A 19,881-nucleotide genomic window follows, 5' to 3' on the forward strand; every position below is an offset into this window, starting at 1 on the left:
TTTCTAGTTCATAAGGTAGAAGTTTACATTTTTTTCATTTGAAAAATACATTCTTACATAGTCTTTTCTAATATAAACATTTAATGCTATGAATTTCCCTCTAAACCCTGTTTGTTGCTGCCCACACATTTTTGTATGTTGTATTTTCATTTTTATTCAGTTCAACTTATTTTGTAGTTTCCCTCTTTTGACCTACTAATGATTTTGAAATGTGTTGTTTAGTTTCCAAGTGTTTGGATTTTCTTGTTATCTTTCTGTTGAAGAGTTCTAGTTTGAGTCCACTGTGGTCAGAGACATAATTTGTATGATTTCAACTCGTTTAAATCTGTTGAGGCGTTTCAACAGAGTGTATGTCCAAGTGACTCCTGGTGGCTTGCCATGATCGTGATTGTATGGTGGCTAGTACGCTGTGTTGTGAAAAGAAGTTGTGTCCTGCTGTTGTGGGTAGAATGTCCGATCAATGCCGATTAGATCCTGTCGGTTGATGATGCTGAGGTCTTTTACATCCCGGGTGATTTTCTGTCTAGTTTTCTGTCAACTACTGAGAGAGAGGTGGTGAAGTCTCCAGCTATAATTATGGATTTGTCTTATTTTAAAAAATAAGAGGCTTTGCACGTTTGTCGTTCTCTCCGTCTGGACTCGAGGCTTCTGTTGCAACCATGATCCCCCAGATCATCGGTCAGGCCAAGGAGCATCCTAGCTTGATCCCCCTCTTCATATTTATTGGAGCGGGAGGTACTGGAGCAGCGCTGTATGTTTTGCGCCTGGCATTGTTCAATCCAGATGTCAGTTGGGACAGAGAGAATAACCCAGAACCCTGGAACAAACTGGGTCCCAATGATCAGTACAAGTTCTACTCAGTGAATGTAGATTACAGCAAACTGAAGAAAGAAGGTCCAGACTTCTAAATGAAATGTTTCACTGAAAAGCAGTTTAGAATGAAGGTCTTCCAGAAGCCATCCGCACAATTTTCCACTTAACCAGGAAATATTTTCCCTCTAAACGCACAAAATCATGTTGGTGTATTGTGATGGGGTTTACACTGATTAATAAATAGTTTGAAACTTAAAAAAAAAAAAGTCTTCAGATAACTAACTCTTGAGTAAAAGAGCAAATTAAAAATTTTAAATGACAAATAATGAGAGAACACTATTGGTCAAAAACTTGTGGAATAGAGCCCAAGTCAGTCTCAGAGGAAAAACTTTATCGCCTTAAATGCATAACTTAGAAAACATGAACAATTAGTAATCAATAGTGATTAAAAGAATAATAAGGTAATATTATAAACAGCTCTATGCCAATACCTTTGACAAATTCCTTGAAAAACACAAACTACCAAAGCTCACCAATGAAGAAGATAACCTGAATAGCCCTGTATCTATTAAAGAAATGGAACTGTTAGTTTAAAATCTTCCCTTGGGAATTCCCTGGCGGTCCAGTGGTTAGGACTCTGTGCTTTCACTGCCGAGGGCAAGGGTTGGATCCCTGGTTGGGGAACTAAGATTCCGCATGCCGTGTGGCCAAAAAAAAAAAAGGAACTAAACTAAACTAAACTAAAATCTTCCCATAAGGAAAATTGAAATAGCTTGGTGGGGTTATGTTTTTCAAAATTCAATAAAAAGAAAACAATTTAATTGTAAAAACATGGTCAAAGCATTTGAACAGATACCTCACCAAAGAAGATACATAGATGACAACTAAGTAAGCCCATGAAAGATGCTCCACATCTTTAGTCATTAGGAAAATGTAAATTAGAACCACAGTGAGACCCCACTACACACTATGAAAATGGCTAAAGTTAAAAAGACTGACTCTACCAAGTGCTGGTGGGAGTTGAAACTCCTCTGCTACCAGTGGATGAAAATGGTACAACCACTTTGGAAAACAGTTTGTCACTTTCTTAGTGGTTTTTACCAAGAGAAACGAAAGTGCGTGTATGTCCATACAAACATTGTACACGAGTTTTCATAGCTGCGTTATTCGTAATATCCCCAAACTGGAGACAGCCCTGATGTCCATCAGGGAGTGAGTGTACAAGCACACTGAGGTATCTCCATCCATAAAATGGGATGGTGCCCAGCATTAAATGTCGTGAGCAACTTGGATGGACCTCAGAGTACTTATGCTGAGCCAGGAAGTCAGACAAAAAGAGAGAACGTTACATGTTTCCATTATATGAAAGTATAGAGTATAGAAATCCATAAGAAATCCATGAAATGAATCTATAGGAATCTACAGCCTGTCAGTGATTGTCCGAGAATGGGGAGAACGAAGAGGGGCAGGAGGAAACTTTGGGGGGGTGATGTTTGCCATCTTGCCTGGGGTGATGCTTTCAGGGTGTATTGTCTGCACAAACTTCTAAAACTGTGCACTGTGATTGTGTGCAGTTCATCGTGTGTTAGGATAAATGACACATTAGTGAAACTTTTTTTTTTTTTTTTGGTTGCGCTGGGTCTTAGTTGTGTCAGGTGGGCTCCTTAGTTGAGGCATGTAAACTTTTAGTTGCAGCATGCATGTGGGATCTAGTTCCCTGACCAGGGATCAAACCCAGGCCCCCTGCATTGAGAGCATGGAGTCTTTTTTTTTTTTATAGATCTTTATTGGAGTATAATTCCTTCACAATGCTGTGTTAGTTTCTGTTGTACAACAAAGTGAATCAGCCATAAGCATACATACATCCCCATATCCCCTCTCTCTTGAGCATCCCTCCCACCCTCCCTACACCACCCCTCTAGGTTGTCGCAGAGCACGGAGCTGATCTGCCTGAGGAGCAGGGGGTCTTAACCACTGCACCACCAGGGAAGTCCCCTCAGGGAAACTATTAAAACCTCTCAAGTGGTCTTCTGGAACACTGGCTCTGGGAAGGTCCCTCTGGAACCTAGTGGCCGTGCTGTGAGAGCCACAAGCCACAGGGAGGCCACTCGGCCCTATGGTCAGCAGCCGGCCTCTCTTCAGCCCCTTTGTGGGAGCCACGTCCCGGCTCTGTCACCACAGGCCTGAACCCAGCAGCTGGAGCACCTTGGCCAGAGAGACCAGTGTACGGAGGGTGGGGAGGCCTCTGCTCCTGGTCTCCCTGAGCTCCGGCCCTGGGACTGGGCGGCCAGGTAGCACCCCCTTTGGCTCCACCCTCTTGGGGCAGGTCCCCCGGGAGGCCCTGGGCCCTGGGCCAGGGTGGAGGGAGGGCAGCCACCGAGGAGCCGGGGAACTGAACTGCTTCAGAGCAGCGGGGCCAGAAACGAGGCAGGCCCAGATAAGGGGCAGAGTGACCTGCAAATGGGGTGCCAGAAACAGAGGAAGGAAAGGGGGGCAGAAAAAGAAAGTCCGCAGCCTGTGCGGAGACACGCCAAACACCCAGTCGTGGAGAGTTAACCCAATCAGGGGCCAAGGGCATCAGAAAGAACTAGAGGAATCGCTCCAATTAACCGTCCGCTCTCAGAGAGGAGGGGACACGGCCATGGTGAGGGAGGGGCGGCTGAGGGAGCAAAGGGCTGGAGGGCGTGGACAGCAGGACACGGACTAGAAACGCCAGGACACTCAGGAAGGTCGAGGGCAGAGAAATGGTCAGAGGTGACCCTGTAACTCAGGCAGAAAATGTCCTCGAAGACACCGCAGAGGCCAAGCAGGGACAGGGAGGAGCTGACGTACAGACCAAGGGCAGCCCTGTGGCTCTAGGAACTGTACCAGGACGACCCCGAGACAAACATCCTGGTTGTCACTGACATTCAGGCCTAAAGAGTCATTTAGGCCTCGACTCAGAACAAGCCTGTCACCCTGAGAGGGTGGGGAATTGGGTCAGTGTTTACAGGGGAGGTGGAATCTGGAAGCTTTCAGAAGCCAAGCTGTGGTTCAGGCCCAAAGGCGACAGGCAGACCCCAGACCTCCGACCCTGCCCAGCACCCTGCCCAGCCTTTCTGGGAAAGACCACCCACAAATGAAATCTGGGCAGGCGGGTGAAAAGATTGCTGGAGAGGCCAGGGTGGGGGCAGGACTGCCAACCGCCTCCTCTCAGGAGGCCGGGACAGGCCCCCTCGGTCCTGGACACTGGATGGCCCTCCAGGCCTCCAGGGAGGGAGGGGGGGGGGACTTGGGCATCCTCGAGCAGAATCAAGACCAGAGCTCAGCTGTTACAAATGTGACGGAGGCAAAACCTCTGTGCAACAAAGATACACAAAACACAGCATTTAGTGTTTAGATTTCGATGATGTAAAGCTATGGCGTGTTACCGAGTCTAAGCTCATACTGCTTGCCGCATGACAGGCCAGTAATCGAGAGACAAATTGTTGGGGCAAGGAATAACGGCTTTATTTGGAAAGCCCGCAAACTGAGAAGATGGTGGGCTTGTGCTCCAAAGAACTATCTTTCCTGAGTTAGAATTCAGGCTTCTTTTATACTAAGGGAGGGAGTCAAAGTCAAGCATTTCCTGGTTCAGGTCAGTCTCGGGAGGGGATGTGTTAATTTCTTCCTCCCTGCAGTCATTCACAGGTGGGCCTGGTCAGGATGTTTCTTGTGAGCTAAACAAAGGTATTTTAGCTTAATGCTCATTACCTGGGAGGCAGGGTTCCCAGAGATGGGCCATTATGTATAATTTAAGCTTATAGGCAACATCCCTTTAGCGATTAACATGTAATAGAATACAAAAGTTCTTCCCTATTACAGTGTGGCTGTGAGGATGGGACACAACGGGATGGGCATCCTTAAGGGTCACAGGTGTGGGCAAGGAGAGGGCAGGATCCCCACTCCCATCAGCCCTGAGAAGGGGTCCTCCTGGCCACCGAGCATGGATCTGAGCTCCAGGGACAGACCCCCAGCTTGTAGCACCAGCAGGATGGCAACTTGGCCATGAGGACAAGCTGCACACGCCCCCCAGCCCCTGCCACTGCCAGGCAGTTGGGTGGTCTGGGAAGGCCGCTGCCCAGCCCCTGGAGATGGGGAGGGCAGCTGTGGGAGCCAAGCTCAGAGCAGCCTCCCAGAGGTGGTACTGGACCTCTGGGTGCTGTGTTGGGTGCTCCTTCCACTGCCTTTTGGTCCTTCCAGCTTGTCAGCAGTTAGGAGGTGGGGGAGAGGGTGGTGTCAGAAGGAGGGGAACCAAACCAAGTGACTCCTTTTTCCCGGCGTTTCCATCATCTTTTGGGAACTAATATCTCTTGTAAAAAATAAATACTTTCCAATGACTGGAGATTCTTCCACCTCACTTCTGTTTTTATTTTTTCTGTTAAATTTAAGCAACGTGGGGAAAATACCTGGTGGCAGTGGTTGTTCTTCTGGGGAGGGGTCAGGGCCCGGGTTTGTCTGGAAGGAAGTAAATTATCCCCAGAAAACCCTGCTGTGTGTGCAAATTTGTATTGTGGTGAACCAACTTGAAACAAATATTTATAAACACGTAGACTGACCATTGGCAGTAACAAGGGAGTAAGGCAGGGAGGACCTGGATGGCGCAGCCATGTCCCTGGGTCGGCTGGTGGAGGCCAGCTCCCTTCCCAGGCTGCCTGCCCTTACCTGCTCCATCTGGCCCTCTGTGCTCCTTTGGGCTGATTTCAAGATTCACGCCTCGTCCCCAGCTGTCCCAAATGCCAGCAGCCTCATTCCAGGATCCAAAATTCTACGAAGGGCTGGTTCAAAGGGCCAGAGCAGGGACTTTCCTGGTGGCGCAGTGGATAAGACTCCGTGCTCCCAATGCAGGGGACCTGGGTTCTATCCCTGGTCAGGGAACCAGATCCCACATGCATGCCACAACTAGGGATCCTGCAAGCTGTAACTAAGACCCGGCGCAACCAAATAAATAAATATTTTTTTTAAAGGGGGTGGGCCTGAGCAGGATGGGCACTTGTGAGGAGTGTGTACATCACAAAGATGTCCTCATGTCCCCTCTTGTCCCCAAAGTCCCCAGGGTCCATCATATCAGTGTGGCTCTCTGACCACCTCTGGCTCTGTGGGCACGGCACCTGCATCCCTCATTTAATGTGTTCCTTGCATCAACCCAATTCTTTTTTCCAAGTTAAATATATTCATCTCCCTTCTAAGCAAAACATGTAATGAATACGAGATTTAACATTTTTATGAAACATTATAAATGATGACATATGGTGTGATCCCATCTTTTTTTAGTAAATTGATTGATTGATGGATTGATTGATTCATTGATTGGCTGTGTTGGGTCTTCGTTGCTGTGTGTGGGCTTTCTCCAGTTGTGGAGAGCGGGGCTACTCTTTGTTGCGGTGTGCGGGCTTCTCATTGCGGTGGCTTCTCTTTGTTGCAGAGCACAGGGTCTAGGTATGCAGGCTGCAGTAGTTGTGGCTCGCAGGCTCTAGAGCGCTGGCTCAGTAGTTGTGGTGCATGGGCTTAGTTGCTCCACGGCACGTGGGATCTTCCCGGACCAAGGCTCAAACCTGTGTCCTCTGCATTGGCAGGTGGATTCTTAACCACTGCGCCACCAGGGAAGTCCCGGTATGATCCCATCTTAACGAGAAGTTTTCTTTCTGTGTCATCTACACCCACACCGGCTGACGAGGCATGGATAGACGCGGAAGCATATTTTTTATTTGTTTTGCTCTCTTCTCTCCACCATTCTGTATTGCTTGAATTTTTTTTAATTGAAAAAATATGGACCGTTTCACAAATCTGCATGTCGCCCTTGCACAGGGTCATGCTAATCTCTGTATCATTCCAATTTCACATATGTGCTGCCAGAGGGAGCACCAGACAGCATCACTGAGACACAGTCCGATGTCAGAGATAAACACAGCTGGATGGTGAAGTGCAAAGGGCAGGTTCTAATCAGCACTATACTCGAGTGGGGACAATACCAGGGTGAGTTGAACTCAATTTCGATTTGTGTGGCGGTGACTGGTGTTTTAGAGTGAGAATGTGGGAACTGGGAGGGGCAGCTTAGTGGAGTCAGGCAGCAGACAGCTAAAGCATGCAGGCGCCTGGACCCTGAGACCCCCATCTGGTTCACGAACAGCACTTGTCCAAGGTAAGCCTCTGTTTTCCCACAGAGACCCGAGATGCCCGTCCTCAGGTGGGCACTTTAAGGGGGGCTGGAGTCACCCCAGGGACGCGCCTTGAGCTGTCAGAAACCAAGGCTTTCTAGGCCTGATGCAGAAGCAGGCCCAGAGGAACCTGGCTAGAGTTTGGTCAAGGAGCGAAAACCTTGGTTACCACATACCATACAACCCCTCCATTCAAAGTGCACAATTTGGGCTTCCCTGGCGGCGCAGTGGTTAAGAATCTTCCTGCCAATGCAGGGGGCACGGGTTCAAGCCCTGGTCCGGGAAGATCCCACATGCTGCGGAGCAACTGAGCCCGCGAGCTACAACTACTGAGCCTGCCTGCCACAACTACTGAAGCCCACGTACCTAGAGCCCGTGCTCTCCAACAAGAGAAGCCACCTCAGTGAGAAGCCCATGCACCACAAAGAGTAGCCCCCGCTCACCACAACTAGAGAAAGCCCGTGCACAGCAACAAAGACCCAACGCAGCCAAAACTAAATAGATTTAAAAAAAAAATAAAGTGCACAATTCAGTGATTTTTAGTATATCCATAGAATTGTGCAACCATCACTATACTACATTTGGAACATTTTCATGAGTCCAAAAGGAAACCAGTCTCCTTCAGTAGTCACTTCCCACTTCCTCACACCCCATCCCGGCTCCTGGCAACCACTAATCTACTTCCTGTCTCTGGATTTGCCTGATCTGGACACTTCATACAAATGGAATCACATAATAATATGTGGTCTTTAGTGACTGTCTTCTTCCACTCAGCGTAATGTTTTCAAGGTTCATCTATGCTGTAGTGCGTCAGTGTTTCCTTCCTTTTTATGGCCAAATAGTATTGCATTGTACAAAATATACCACATTTTACTTATCTGTTCATCAGGGAATGGACATTTGGGCTGTTGCCACCTTTTCGGTGTTATGAGTAATGCTGTTCTGAAGTTGCCTGTGCAAGTTTCTGTGTGGATGTGTGTTTCTAAGCCCCTGTAGCAACCGGCCCAAACTTGGCCAATAACTACCAGCTTCCCTAATTTCTGCCTCCGCTTCCAGCTCAGGACCAATCAGAGAAAGCCAAGTAGGCTCCCCTAAGCAACCACACAGGTTGCAGCACCTCCAGTTGGCTGCCCACTCGGGGCGCACCTGAGCCCCCCTTTCACTATGAAGCTGTCCCCTCCTCTGCCTGCCTTTGAATCTCTGCCAACATGCAAGTGATGGGGCTGTCTCCCTGCTAGAGCAAGCCGAGTACACAGCCCTGTTTGTTCTCATTTGCAGGGTCTTCGTTCATTTCTACAAGTTTTATAGTTTCAGCTCTGTGATCCATTTCCAGGTGGTTTGTGCATGTGTGTGGGAGGGGCCAAGCTCATTCTCCACGTGGATGTCCAAAACCATTTGTTGAAAAGACCGTCCTTCCCTGCTGCCTTGTCTTGGCACCCTTGTTGAAACTTCTTGACAACGGATACTCATTGTGTAACTTTTTGTAAACGATCGTCTTTCTTTAAGAAAGAAAGGCGGAGATTGAGTCATGAAATGCTGAACTTGCTTCCCTGCCAGAGTGTGAAATCCATGCTTCCTTACCTGGGGTCAGGTGACCTGCAGGTGGGGCCGGCCCACTGCTTAGCTCACCTTCTCAGGCTGGTTCTGAACCCACAAAAGTGGAGAACTCCCCGGGGAAGGGCCTTGCCCCTGACCTGCCCCAACCTTCCTGCTGCCTCCGGTCTGCCTCGTTTTCTTTCCCCGCTCTGTGCCCGAAGCCCACCCCCATGGCCTGCGTGGAAACCTAGCATCCCTTCACTATTCTCTGCAGCCCGCCCTGCAGTGCCCCACCCCACCCCCACCACACACTGGTCCAGGGAGCGCCACATCGACTGGATGGGCTGGAAGGAGGCTGGTGAAATGCCAACTTCCCGGCTTGCCCGGGCACTTTCGCGGGCAAGGAAAGAGGATCCCAACGCTCCAAATCAAAGCAGCTTTAAGGACAGAGAACGTGGCCCTGTGTGGTCAACATTTCTGAAATACGCTGCCTTTTCAACTTGCCAGGGGTCCGAGAGAAGCAGCAGCCTGCCCCACGAACAGTCACGTGCCCTCACCCCTCCCGCTTTACAGTGTGGGCTCTGGGTTCCAACCGCTTCAGCGGGGCTCCAGCCTGAGCGCGGGGGCAGCATCAGGCCAGACCCAGGGCGAGGCTCCTTGTGAGACCCCCCCCCCCGCCCACCCACCTGCCCAGGGCTCAGGAAGTCTGGCCCGCACCCCAGCCCCCAACACCGACCATGCATTTCCAGGCCAGTAGCTGCATCGTGCCCAAACGCTGAGGCGGGACATGCACTCCATACCCTGTACAGTAGCCCAGAAATGTGACCCTAATCCAGATCCATCTGCCGGTTTTAGGAAATTCACAGACAGAGGAAGGAGAGGCAGCTGGATCAAGGACCTGGCTTATCCTGTGAAGAAAGGATGGGGAGGGGAGGCCGGCAATAGACGTGAGTAGGAGACCTCAGCTGGACTGGATTCAAACGAAACCGACTTAACAACATGCATGTGGAACCGAGAAATCTGATGGTAACACCGGCCACTTTGTTTCTTACGTATTAGTTACTATTGCAGTTATGTTAGATTTTCTTCAAGAGCATTTTCAGAGACTTGTGAAGTACTTATCTATAAATGACAGGACATCTGGGATTTGCTTCCAAATAATCCAGGGGTGGGGAAGGGTCTGTGGGGTGTGAATACCTCAACATGAGTCTGGTGAGAGCTCACCGCTGAGGCTGGGGTGGGGGTGGGGGCGGGGGCATGTGGGTTTTATTTTTTATTTTTTTGCGGTACAAGGGCCTCTCACTGTTGTGGCCTCTCCCGTTGCGGAGCACAGGCTCCGGATGCGCAGGCTCTGCAGCACGTGGGATCTTCCCGGACCAGGGCACGAACCCGTGTCCCCTGCATCGGCAGGCGGACTCTCAACCACTGCGCCACCAGGGAAGCCCTGTTGTTTTTTAAAGTAACAGCTTTGTTGAGATATAGTGGTTATCAGGTTACAGAACTGTGCAACTATCACCACGACCTAAAATTCTACTTTTTATCTGCTTGAAATGCTCCACAGTTCTCCTTGCTTCACGGCTAGGGTGCCAGAGGCGTTGATGTCTGAATGAACTGCCCAGGGCATCTGTCCTGTCCCCTGGCTGGGGCAGCAGGAGCCCTGGGGCAGCTTCCACCTGTCCTGGGACATCAAAAGGCCTCAGGATGGTACTCTCACCAGCTCCTGCCCTAGCCTGTCTGTCTGAGGGTCTGCAGCCCATAGAACCAGGGTCTCCCAGGCCCTTCTGGGTTTGCTGGACAATAGGCCAGTGTCCAAAACCCCAGGGCTCTGACTCAAGGGGCACCTCTAGGGAGACCAGCCAGTCCTACTGGGAACTCTTATTCCTAGGGGGTTTGTAGCACCAGATGCTTGCTGGGAAGGGGCAGCCCTGTGGGATCCACAGTGACCTGGATCCAGGACCTCAACACTGACCACCCCTAAATGTGTAGGCCCTGCTCTCGCCCCAGCCATCTGTCCACAGGCCATCCCAGTGTATCCAAGCAGGGCTGCAGCTTCTCCCCTCCTCTGGGCCCTACTCCTCCATAAACCCAAGAGCCCTCCTTGGAGGGTGCAGAGGATGGTCTTGTAGCCTGAGACAGCGAGGCAGACCAGTTAGTGGCCTGGACACAGAAACCAGACCCAGCACTTCACCGTCCTTTATTAACACCCCTGTAGGGCGACGTGGAAGTGCTGGCCACTTGCTGGGGGGCAGGGGGTGTGGCACAGTGGCCAGGTGACTGGGGGAGGCAGACAGATGCAGCTCCCAGCCCATCTGCAGGCTGCTGTGGCAGTGGAACCTGGGCAGTGGCGTTTTGGCTGACCAGCTGCTGGGGACCTTGCAAGTGACTGCTGTGTAGACAGGAGCCCCTGTGGACAAGCCACTCCTGCTCAGGGAGCCAGGAGGGGACACTGCACGCTCCATGAAGACAGCAGCCGCCTGCTGGCACTGAGAGGTTTTGGTGAAACTGACTGTTAAAGCAACGGGGGGGCAGGGGTGTGGGGCACCTGTGGGTCACACCCAGACCCTCCCTCCTGGGTACTCATTCTGCCCTGGCCTGGCAGCTGTGGGTGCGCAGCTACCTTTTAGAACATCATAAAAGCTATGGTCCCTCTCCTGGGATGAAAGTGCAGGCGCACGGGTCATTTGGTGAGCGATGCCGGGGGTCCACACCCCCACTCTATCAATCAATCACCCAGGTCCTCGGTGGAAGCTGCTGGAAGACAGTGCTGGGGGCCCTGGGCTTAGTGAAAGGAAGAGACTACAGGGGCTGGAGACCCCAGACTGCAGAAAGCCTGGACAGCCTGCCCCTCCCAACTCCAGGGTTAACTGCCTACTTGGGGAGAGAGAAAACTGAACCTGGGGCCTAGACACCTCCCTCTGAGGGAGTCACTGGTGTGCAGAGGAGGCCGCTGGACATCAGGTGGGGAGAGCCTGGGGTGGGCAGCAGGGGGTGGAGGTGTGGGCAGCAGCTCAGGAGGGGACGATGGTCACTGGGCTGGCCAGGCAGGCTGGGGCGGGGGTCCTGAGCCAGGGAGGAGGGGGTTGGAGCACGGTGGGCAGGTGCTGGGCTCAGGGCAGCGCTCAGCTGCTGACCCTCCAGGACTCTGGAAAAAACTGGGGCAGGGGCCTGGGCATGACCCATCTGCTCCCACGGCCACATCAGGACGGCACTTTGATGCCGAAGTGTTTGCGAAGCTGCTCCAGAAACACAAACGTGAGTACGGTGTGGGGCATGAGGCGGATGCCGGCAGGCACGAGGCCCTGAGGGAGAGAGGAGGGGGGACGTGAAGATAGCCCTGGAGGGAACACCCCCTGCCCTGCCCCCCTGCCCCAGCCACGCCCCTGCTTAACCTTATAAAAGGCCAGCGGCCCAAGCTTCGCTGTCTCCATGGCACAGTGCAGAACACCCTGCAAAAAATGCAAGATAATGCAATAAGATGGAAAGCTGCTTCTCGAAAGGCATGAACGCCCACCCCCCCACCCCCACACCTGATGGCAGGCATGAGTGTGCAAAGCAGCCTGCGAGTTCAAAGGTAAACATGGGAGGTGGGGTTGGCAGGCACAAAGGTCAAGGGCTGCCCTGCCCACTAACCAGGCAAAACTAGAACCTGAAAGCACACCCAGGGCCAGGGTGACCTGCCAGGCACCTACGGTGCTTGAGCGGCTGCCATAAAAGCACAGAAGACACTGTGCGTGATGGAGGGAGCCTCGGACAGGTGCTTGGCCCCAGGCGCTGGACCTGCCGACCTGCACCGTGCCGAGTTTCACTGACTGCAGTGACCCAACTGCCTCTGTTAACGTGTCAAAGAATCTGATTTAAAAACACACACAGGTGGCTTCCCTGGTGGTACAGTGGTTAAGAATCCACCTGCCAATGTAGGGAACACGGGTTCGAGCCCTGGTCTGGGAAGATCCCACGTGCCGCAGAGGAACTAAGTCCGTGCGCCACAACTACTGAGCCTGCGCTCTAGAGCCCACGTGCCAACTACTGAAGCCTGCACGCCTAGAGCCCGTGCTCTGCAACAAGAGAAGCCACCGCAGTGAGAAGCCCGCGCACCGGAACGAAAAGTAGCCCCCGGCTCGCCACAACTAGAGAAAGCCCGCGCGCAGCAACAATGGACCCAACACAGCCAAAGATAAATAAATAAACAAATTATTAAACAAAAACAAACAAAAACCCACACAGAGCCCAGGCTGCTGCAGGCCTGGCGGCAACCGGGAGGGATGCAGTCATGGGTGGAGGGGCAGAGCCTCGTCCACACCCTGGCACAAGGACACAGGCTCACCCAGCAGCAGCAGCAGCAGCAGCAGCAGGGCGAGGCCCCCACTCACCTGATACTCGCCCTTGGCGTTCATCAGCCGGGTCTTCAGCACATCCAGGGGCTGGCACAAGAATGTGGCGCATCCACCCTGGAAGGCAGGGCGGGTGGGCACCCCTCACCTCCCTCACCTCCCTCACCCCCCTCACCACAGGACTATCCTGGACCCCCAGGGCCATGGGGGACAACAGGAACAGTCTCAGCCTGGGCTCTGGGGGATCCATGGACTCCTCCCCAGGACCCTGGCGCCTACTAATGCAGCCTGAGAGGGGCAGCCACCAGATGTGCCAAAGCCTCCTGCCGTTCTGAGCCCTTGCTCATCCCAGGCGCCCTCAGCTCCCAAGGCTGGTCAGGGCCCCACCTCCGCCACTCACCGCAATGAAGCTGGCGATAAAGTGAGTGAAGATGCTGTCGGACAAGTACCCCGTGCTGAGAACCAGCTGCTTGGCTTGGTCATAGCAGGACAGCTGTTGGGGGAGCAGGGATGGTCAGGGCCCAAGGGACAGCCCACAGCTCGGGGGAAAGCAGATGGGGCCCACAATGACACCAGCTGGACTGACCAAGTACATGCTCTGTGGATCATCTACCGTCACCACACCTGGGCGGACAGATGAGGCCCAGACCGGCCTGAGCCCACTTCCCCGGCTCCATGTGTGTTTGTGCCCACTGCCTTCCTCTGGGACCTCTCAGAGGGCTGCGACCAGGCCCCCCAGATGCTGCCCGAGTCCCACCCCAAGCGGAAGCCCTACCTGGCCCACGGTGACCAACATCCCTCGACTGGACGCCATAGTTGCGCCCGAGAACAGCTTCTTCAGACCCTCTGTCGGGGGAAGGGAAGAGGTTGGGTGCTCGGCCCAAACCCCTCCGGCCTCCCCCCAAGTCCTTAACAGCGCTCTCCCTAGGCCCGCTCCTGGGTCCCAGCTGGAGTTTGCCCCAGGCCCCCACCGTGCAAAGGACCTCCCCTCTCACCTTCTCGGGCCACGCGGTACAGGCCGTCCAGGGCGTGGGCATAGCTGCCGGGGGACAGAGAGTGGGCCCATGTGAAGCTCTTCCTGACCACTGGCTCCCTTGGGAAGGCCCTCCCCATCACAGGCCATGCCCCCTTCACAGGCCAGGAGGAACTCAAAGTGCCACAGGGGCCAGAGAACAATGGTCTTTTCTGACAGCTCAGAGCAGTCTCCCTGCTCAGGGGACTTCAGGGCCTGAAGATCCCAAGTTCCACAGGAAAACACCCTCTGTTGGGGGGGGGGGCGGGCTGCCAGCTCTGAGGCTAGTCCTGTCTGCAGGCCGTTACCAGGGGCGGGAGGATGGGACGCCGTGCCAGGCCCCCTTCCCCACAGCCTATGCTCTGGCCAGTGAGTGGCCAGTGGGATCACCTGGAGCCACACTTCTCCCTGAACTGGCTGATACCAATGCCCAGTGTTTGACTACAGCATCGGTCCATAAACAGGGCCTCAGAATCCACAGTGTCTTAGGTTTCACGCAAAACGGTGTTTTTACCACGAAAACAACCACCCAGCTCCCAAACGCTTTTGAAGACCAAACTCATTTAAACTTCTAAACCACCCTTCATGCAAACGTGCACAGGTGCAAGAAGGAGTAAAGAGTGACCAACCCCTGCCCACCTCCCAGTCCAGTCCCCAACCCCGGGGTCCTCCCACAGGGGAAGAAGAACCCAGAGGTCCTGGAAGCCCCCTCAGGATTCCAGAACAGACGCTCACAACGTATGTTTCAAAAGGCTGTCAGCCGCCCGGCCTGCTCCACGTGACCCCACAGGAGCGGTGCCCTGTTGGAGTCCCCACCGGGTCCCGGCAGAGCTGCTCAGGGGTCTTCTCAGCCCCGTCCCCAAACCCCCGGGCACACCATGCTACTCACTTTCGGCGCTGATTCTGGGGCAGCTTCATGTCATTCTGCATCCTGAAACAAGCAGAGGGTTCAGGCGGCGGCAGGGCCAGACGCCCCACAGACCCCAGCAGGCGTCAGGGGCTCCCTCTGGCAGTGAGCAGCCGGCCCCGCCCAGGGCGGCCCCGCCACAGGCTCAGCGCCATCCCCCAGTGCCCCAGACCCTGAGGTCTGAGTGGCTTGTTCCAGGCTGAACACACTGAGACCCCAGCGAGCGAGGCCGGCCCCACCAGGGGACAGCAAGACCCCAGCCTCGGGGACTGCACTGACCTGACATTGACCATGTCCGCGGGGGTCCCCACGAAACCGCCGATACAACCTGTCACAACAGCCAACATGTGACCATTGGCAAGGGGTCACATGACCCCCGCCCCACCTGCCCCCGCCGCCGCCCACCCGGCTGCTCACCACTGATGGAGCCCAACAGGACCTTCTTGTAGAAGGGCAGGGGGCCCTCGCTGCCCTTGGTTACCTGGTCCCGCACGGTCTCATAGATGGCAAATCGAGTCAGGGAGTAGGTCATCTGGGGAGAAGGGGCCCAGCTCAGAGGGTGCAGGGGGAGGGACGGCGCTGGGCACCCCCCACACCCCTGGCCCTCCAGTGCATGGTCGTCACCACGTGGACCACAGGGACACCCAGGGACCTCTCGGCCAGCAAGCAGCTGAGCCAATTCGTGAACCCAGGGCTGGCTGAGTCCAGGCCCCGCACCCTCCTCTTCTCCCGCCTCGCCCCTGCCAGCCTCAGTATCCCCATCTGTAGGCGGAGGTCTCCGGCCGGCTGTGAGAGCATGGCCAACCCTGTGCAAGGCAGAAGCACATCTCACACTGCCACGCCCTGCATCCACCCGGGGGGCTGCTGGCTCCCCAGGCCTTACGGTTCCTTCCTCCTAAGCAGCCTTGAAAAGGAGAAAGTAGCTTCCATGCCCACAGGGCATCCACGGTGGACAAGAGGCGCGACTGGCCTGGGGGAGGCCAGCGACCCCTCTGCCTCCTTGGGCTGAGTGTGGGCTCTGGGATCAAGACCTAAGGGACCCCTGGCCGTGAGTCCCACCCACCCACTACCCCGGGAGGTGGGGAGCCCCCCAGAGGTACCTGTCTGCACAGGGAGGCGCTCAGCCCATTGTAGAGAGCCAGGATGCCATCGGAGCGCACCACCTGCAGCGCCATCCCCGTCATGCGCAGCTTCACCTCCTGCTGCGTCTGTAGATGCACCTGTGGGGAAGCGGGTCGCACCTGCTCAGAGCCGCGGCCCATCTGGAGCCGACCAGGGCCAGCTCTGCTCTAAGCCCTTTTCCACAATCTTCCACCTTTACATGCTGAGCCTGTGGGCCAAGTGCTACCAGCACCCGCATTTAGAGACAGGAAACTGAAGCCTCAAAGGGCACCAGCTGGGGAGTGGAGCCGGGACTGTGTCCACGTCTGGCGCCAACCTCTTTTTCACACCACCATCTCACAAGAGACAATACCAGCCGACATGTGAGCCCAATTCCACCTGCCATGGGGTGGAGTTGTCAGCTCCACCCTTTAGATGAGGACACTAGGCAACTCCAGGGCCCCACTTTGTAGCCTCGCCTGCCTCTCGAGAGAGACAGAGTTAGGGGGGCTCAGAGTTGACCTGAAGAAACATGGGAGACTCGGAAGAGGTGGGTGAGAATCCAGGGGGTGCACAGGGGGAAGGGCGCCTCGGAGTCCATCCCTGCAGCACACTCTCCAGCCAAGTCAGGTCCTGGCTGGACCCGCTGAGGCAAGTTACTGATTCTTCTGCCTCAGTTTCTCTCAGTGTGCTGTGAGCCAGGAACAGAAGGCCCTCTGGGCCTGGGGGCAGGGTGGCCACACAGCAGCCTCCGTGAAGGCGAGAAGCCACTGTGAGGGTTCAGCCAAGACGTGGGGCAAAGGGAGAGCTCAAGGAGTTTTAAGATACTTTTTCCAAAGACGATGACGAGAAGTAAAAACCCTGGCCAGGGCCTCCCCTGCCGGAGGCCTCCATGGCTGCCGGCACCGCCCGCTTCACCCCAGCACGGGACCGTGTGCTCCCTGGGCCAGAGGGCGGCCACATTCCTGTGTCTGCCGGCCTCCCAGACTCCCACCCCCGCCCCAAGCGCTCTGCAGCAAAACAGCACCTGGGCAGAAGGGAGGGGGCAAGGGGCAGTGACGCCCCAAGGACCCTTGGACAAGTGACTCTAGGCTGGCCCAGGGCCAGGGAGGGCTCCAAGAGCCCCCGGAGGCTGTGTCCACATCCAGGCAGAGACAGTGAGCCTGATCCTCCCGAGCCTGCGATGGGGGAGGCAGGAGGGCAAAGGGACCTGTACGGGCATCCAGAAAGTAAAACAAAACAGGCATGAGAAGGGGTTCCTCTCTCCACAAACCAAAAAGCACCTTCCTACCTGGCCCTGCTCTGCCAGGCCACGTCACAGGCCCTGGGGGCTACCAGGAGCCATGCAGGCCTCTCCCAGGTCTCTAAAATGCCAGAGGGGCTACCAGCTTCAGCCCCACCCCGAACATCTGCTAATCCTGCTTTTCCTGGTGGCCAGGCTTGATGGGTGGCTGGGTCAGCCCAGGACACAGGTGCCAATCCCTCCCAGGGGGCCAATGTGGGGTGCACGCTGCTCTGGGTGGGGATAAGGAAAGGGGTGGCCAGGGGGCTGCCCTTGCCAACAGGCCCCACAAGACCACAGCCCAGGTTCCCTGGCCCAGGGCCCACTGGCCAAAATATGCTTTGTGCCTCTGGCCCTTCTTTGTTGTTTGTGGTGAGAAAAGGGCAGAAAACTGGCCTGCCTCAGGGACAAGGGAATCTCTGTCTTGTTCTGCCCCATAAGCATTTTTTCAAAAAAACGCAGAAACAGTGTGATTGCTTCTCCCTGGGAGAAACAATCACCTTCCCTGGGCAGGACCTGCATGCAGCCTTGGGATCATGGCTTCCAGGTGCCCACCTCCCAGGAAGAAGCAGCCCAAAGCAGGGTTGCCGGCCACATCCTTCCTCCGTCTGTGTGTGTGTGCTTGGCACCCAGTAGGCAGAGGGAGCGCGTGGTCCTGCCGGGGTGCCTCCAGCTGCGGTCAGAGACCCACCCCCTCAACGTGTCAGCCAGGAGAACGAGTGTCCTCAAAAGTGCGGGGTAAAGTGCCTCAGAGAGGCCAAGGGACCAGTCCAAGGTCACACAGGTAGCAAAGTGGGGACCATGGGGCACCTCCGCCGCCCGCTCCACGCAGAGCCTCTCGGCGGACCCTCCCCGCGCCGCACTCACCTTGACCAGGTCCAGCGGGTGCGTGCAGCAGGCGGCCCCGCACGACGCCAGCCCACCGAAGTACCAGCGCGACACGCGCGCCTCGGCCGCCATGGCCCGGACGCCGCCGCCACCGCCGCCGAGGAGCGCAGGTGTCCGGCCCCGACCCCGACACGGCCCTTGAAGCCCGGACACCAGCCCCGCCCCAGCCGCGACCCGGCCCGTTCCGCGCCGCCGCCCGTTCAAAGGGCCGCCAGCCACCCGCGCCCCGCACAGCCAATGCGCCCGCGCGGCCCGGGGGAGGGGCCGAGGGGCGGGGCCTTTAAGACCCCGCCCCGAGCCCGAGGGCGGGGCCCCCGCCTTAAAGCGGTCGCGGCCGGCAGGTCAGCCTCGTGGGCCCCACCGAGCCGCCTAGAGGACCCCCAATGGTGCGGGCCGCGCGAACCGCAGGGAGCTAGCGGGTGAACCTCCCTCACTCCCCTCAGGGACCTGCGTCCTCCCCCACCCTGCGCCGGCCAGCCCGCGGGGCCGCCCTGGAGCCTAGGGCACGTCTGCGAAGGTCACGGCCCGAGTGGCCTGGGCGCTCTGCCAGCCCCCACCCCTCCTAGAGGCCTGCCTCCCTTAAGTGCCCGCCCCCTGTCGCGGCCCTGGACTTGCACCCAGTGTCCCACCCCCGCGGCGCAGGCTCCGGGACGCGTACAGCTGCTTAGAGGTTGCGGCAAACCTCCTTAGGACCAAGCTGCGGATTACAGGAAAACTAGGGACAAAGGCAATTCGGAGAGACTAGCCGCCCCGCCTACCCGCCCCTCCCAGAACGCCCAGCCAATTCCAGCCTTAGGCCTGCTCTGACCACACGGCCCCAGGCAGCTACCCTGAGGCGGCCCAGGAGAAGGGTTTGGGGCGTGGGGCTCAGGCTCCTGGGAGGCGGCAATCAGCAAACTGCCTGCCCCAGCCTGGCCCCAGCAGGAGATGCACACCTCCCAGCAAACCGGAAGTGCAGGTGTGCTGCTAGCCCAAAGGTACACCTGCCAGGCAGAGAAATCTGAGTCCCCAGGGCCGCTTTTGGGTGGGGCTACATGGACCTCGCGGGAGGCAGAGGCAGAGACCCCTGCACTAGTAAGGACCTATATCCTGCTGTCCTAGCTTGGCCACTGCAGCCCCCACCCCAAGGTAGAAAGGTGACAGGCATCAGGGAAACAACCCCTGGCCCCCTGGGCCCACCGAGCACCCTGAATAACAAGTCCAGCCTGGTCTCTGAGCACCCAGTGATTCTCTGTGAGAGGCATTAGAGGTGCCTGAGCAAACCCTGCTATTTGCTTAAAGCGGCCACCTGGAGACTAAGGAAACTGTGTCTTCCAGAACCCCAGGAGGCCTTGACCCCTGTTATCAGTTGGGAACATGAACAGCTGGCTCCAGATTTCCAGCCCAGAAATGCCAAGGAGCCCAGGGTGGGGCAAGGGGTAGTACTTTGCTGAAAGGGCAGTTGGAAATGTGGGAGGAATCCTGGAAAACGGGAAGTGCCCCAAGACTGGAGCACCCTTTTTAGAAAAAGGTGGATTGTGCAAACTATAGGTCACGGAACTCAAAAAGATCCCAGATTCTCAAATGGATCCTAAAGACTTGTGCAGAAGTCTGAGAGAGTGATGGGGAGGTCAGGCAAGGGCTTAAGGACACAGCTGCCAGGCCAGGCCTCTTTGGGATCTGGTGTCTGTGCTGCGGCATTTACACATTTCCTCTTGGTGCCTGGGCAGGGAGGATGGAGCCATGTGGGTAGCCTGGCAGACGCCAGGGTCCCTGGAATTGGCGGGGAGGGGGGTGGGGGTGTCTGTGGGGGTGAGAAGCACGTGAGTCAGCTCTGGATCTCCCACTGCTGCGTC

At 55.8% G+C, this 19,881-nt stretch overlaps 1 protein-coding gene, 1 non-coding gene and 1 pseudogene across 2 annotated transcripts; 1 reads left to right on the plus strand and 2 right to left on the minus strand.

Moving 5' to 3' along the window:
- The first annotated feature begins 216 nt into the window (after positions 1–216).
- On the plus strand, positions 217–2,066 carry LOC149746787 (cytochrome c oxidase subunit FA4 pseudogene; annotated as a pseudogene).
- A 4,528-nt stretch (positions 2,067–6,594) lies between these two features.
- LOC115803070 (U6 spliceosomal RNA) lies at positions 6,595–6,696 on the minus strand. The gene has a single exon (XR_004023694.1). It is a non-coding gene; the product is annotated as a U6 spliceosomal RNA (small nuclear RNA).
- A 4,008-nt stretch (positions 6,697–10,704) lies between these two features.
- On the minus strand, positions 10,705–18,309 carry SLC25A10 (solute carrier family 25 member 10). The gene is made up of 11 exons (XM_022589324.3): positions 18,026–18,309; positions 15,876–15,995; positions 15,193–15,307; positions 15,055–15,103; positions 14,758–14,799; positions 13,852–13,895; positions 13,632–13,702; positions 13,257–13,349; positions 12,896–12,973; positions 11,915–11,971; positions 10,705–11,824 (listed from the first exon to the last, which is right to left on the minus strand). The coding sequence occupies exons 1-11, from the start codon at positions 18,116–18,118 to the stop codon at positions 11,723–11,725; spliced, it is 864 nt and encodes a 287-aa protein (XP_022445032.1). The 5' UTR covers positions 18,119–18,309; the 3' UTR covers positions 10,705–11,722.
- Positions 18,310–19,881: the final 1,572 nt, after the last annotated feature.

Source organism: Delphinapterus leucas, chromosome 19 (genome assembly GCF_059928025.1).
Source record: "Delphinapterus leucas isolate spDelLeu-1000000601 "Yukka" chromosome 19, BTC_Dleu_Yukka2, whole genome shotgun sequence".
Taxonomy (NCBI): Eukaryota; Metazoa; Chordata; class Mammalia; order Artiodactyla; family Monodontidae; genus Delphinapterus; species Delphinapterus leucas.